The sequence below is a fragment of the Anthonomus grandis genome, chromosome 2, assembly GCF_022605725.1.
Source record: "Anthonomus grandis grandis chromosome 2, icAntGran1.3, whole genome shotgun sequence".
Taxonomy (NCBI): domain Eukaryota; kingdom Metazoa; phylum Arthropoda; class Insecta; order Coleoptera; family Curculionidae; genus Anthonomus; species Anthonomus grandis.
The window spans coordinates 26,210,328-26,213,012 of NC_065547.1; the positions used below are offsets into that span (position 1 = coordinate 26,210,328).

Consider the following 2,685-nt stretch of genomic DNA (forward strand, 5'->3'; position numbering starts at 1 on the left):
TTTTAAATATACTGACACAAACAATAAAATAACTTACCTGATCGACGTAACTATCCCCAATAAACTAAAACTAAACATTAAGCTAAAGTACGAATAAAAGATCTAAAGATATGATCCACTTTACAATACTTATAATACAAGAAATGCAGCAATTATGGAAAATAAATAAAATTGAGACTGTTGCACTTATTATCTTTAGTGTTGGCATTATATCTAATATATTGAAAAAACACTTTTTAAAATACAACTACCTCAGAACACTTACATAAAAATGCAAAAGATAATATTCCTTCAGAAGTCTAGCATTATTAGGTCTTTTCTTAGTGGAAGCTCCAGGAGTGACTTCCATCGTAAATAATGACTTGCCTGAAAAAAGCTATTAAGAAGGTAAAACAAAAATAGTAAATAATGGTTTTATTTATTAATACAGAAAGCAGTATAAGTCCGAAAAAGAAAATGGGTGGCGATATCCAACTAGAGCTGCTGTATGCCTCCGTCATACATATGAAATAATACTAATGATTTGCACAAACTGAGCCTACGTTGGAATATTATTGGCCTGACTGTGCATATAAAATAATCTGAGTTTTCCAAAATCTAACTGAGGATACATCACTCGAAAATCTTAGATCTGAATTCATATAAAAATCCCAAATTCTTGCAAAAATTGTGTGTTGTGTCCTTAGTTTTAGCAAAAAAAATTAATTGAGTTTTCTTTTAATTGTTTTTATTATATACATCACGAAAGGTTTATTTTTAATATTTACGAACCGTTTTAATTAAAGTTACCATAATTATAGGTTTCAAGTGACATATAGTATCTCCTTATGAGAAGATATTTCTGAATGGTCTGGGATCAGATTTCAGCATGGAAATGAAGCCTGTGCGCACAGTATAAAATTTTGTTTTTTGTAAACCAGCACTACAAGATGTTAATAACATAAATACACATAATATTCTTCATTTAACTACGAATGGTTTTCATTTCTTTAAAAAAAAAAGTCCTAAATAAAATGTATTTTTAGTCTATATTTCCGGTAAGGTTAAATATTGGCCAAAGGGCATTTGTGATAAAAATCATAAAAAAAAGTTGATTGTCTAACTACATATTCAAAATTAGTTCGAATATTTTATCAAAGGTCACATCACTATTTCTTTAAATACTCTGTAAAATTAAATCATACAGAATATTCAAAATTCCAATCACAAGTTATTATTGTTAAAAATTATATAAAATATCCAAACATATTATTAACCCGGTACTAAATGGTACCATTCATCGGATCCACCTTGACAAATTAAACAATATTTAATTGAGAAAACAATTAAAAATATTTAATCAAAACTTCCGAGTTCACAAACGTTGATTACCACGTAGATCTCAGTTCCTCTTATCTTTATCACTAAAACGTATATAAACGATTTTATTTCTGCGGATAGTACAGTCTCAGTTTGACTAACAAAACAATTAAAACCTCGAAAAAACTAAAAAAAAAATGGCCTTCAGATTTGTGATTGCTGTATTCGGCGTTGTTGCTCTTGCTACCCAGGTAATATTTTAGTCCAGTTTTAATTCCAGTTCGTTTCAGGTTATTTAATATATGTCATACTTAACAATTAATTTTTTTTTGCAGAGCTACGCTGCTTGTATCTGTGCACAACCAGCTGCTGCAATATGCGGTGCTAGCCCAATAGAACCACCAGCCCTTTTACCCAATGCTCTTCCTTCATGGCTCCAGTCCGCTTTGGCATCTGCTGCTGCCGCTTCTGTACCAGCACCAGCACCAGCACCGGCACCAGCACCAGCACCAGCACCAGCAGCTCCTTTAAATCCTGCGGTCTTGACAGTGCAAGAGCCTGCCGAGACTACTGACCAAAGACCAGATAACATAATTGCTTTGCCATTGCCAAGTCAAATCCCGTTGGCCAACTACTGCGTCTGCCAAAAGCACATCATCAAACCCAGTTTGGTTCCTACAGTGACCGCTCCCGTAGCTGCTCCAGCTGCAGCTGTCCCTGCACCCGCACCCGTGAATCCCAGCCTATTGTTGGCCAAATTAAAGGGACTGTTGGCCGCTGTACCCAAGGCTGCTCCACAGAAGTGCTCTTGCTCATGCGCCTAAGTTTAAAATGAGAATTTATTGATCAAATAAATTGAAACCATGTTTTTTCTTCCGATATTTTGTGGTTTTACTGTGTCCGATCAATCATTAATTGAACATAAACATATAAATCTAAGTAACCTCATCAACTTATTTTATGGTCATGGAATATATATCTAAAATAAAAATAATTATGGTGGATCTCGTAATAATATTAAACACAATTTAAACAAACAGGTCAGGTATATGTATCCAATAGCTAATATTTTGTAAATATTTCCTATTTTAAGGTAAAAGCAATTTAAAAGAATCTAAAGATGATTGCATTAAAACAGTTTAATCCATGCTAATCTAGAACTAATTTACCACCTTTTTAAACCTTTAGACAATTTTTATAGTTAATGTAAGGCATACAAAAGAGCAATAATTTACATGTAAAATAAATTACAAAAACAATAATATTATTAATAATACTGATAATAATATTATTTTTAGATAAAAAATTATTTTTGGACATAATAAAAGCGTATTTTTTGTAAATTGAAAAAATACATTCCTAGCCTTTTAAGTTATGCTTTTTTAT

The 2,685-nt window shown here is 31.9% G+C and overlaps 1 protein-coding gene across 1 annotated transcript; it reads left to right on the forward strand.

Annotated features, from left to right (window-relative positions):
- The first annotated feature begins 1,384 nt into the window (after positions 1-1,384).
- LOC126750223 (uncharacterized) lies at positions 1,385-2,180 on the forward strand. The gene is made up of 2 exons (XM_050459776.1): positions 1,385-1,550; positions 1,635-2,180. The coding sequence occupies exons 1-2, from the start codon at positions 1,497-1,499 to the stop codon at positions 2,121-2,123; spliced, it is 543 nt and encodes a 180-aa protein (XP_050315733.1). The 5' UTR covers positions 1,385-1,496; the 3' UTR covers positions 2,124-2,180.
- Positions 2,181-2,685: the final 505 nt, after the last annotated feature.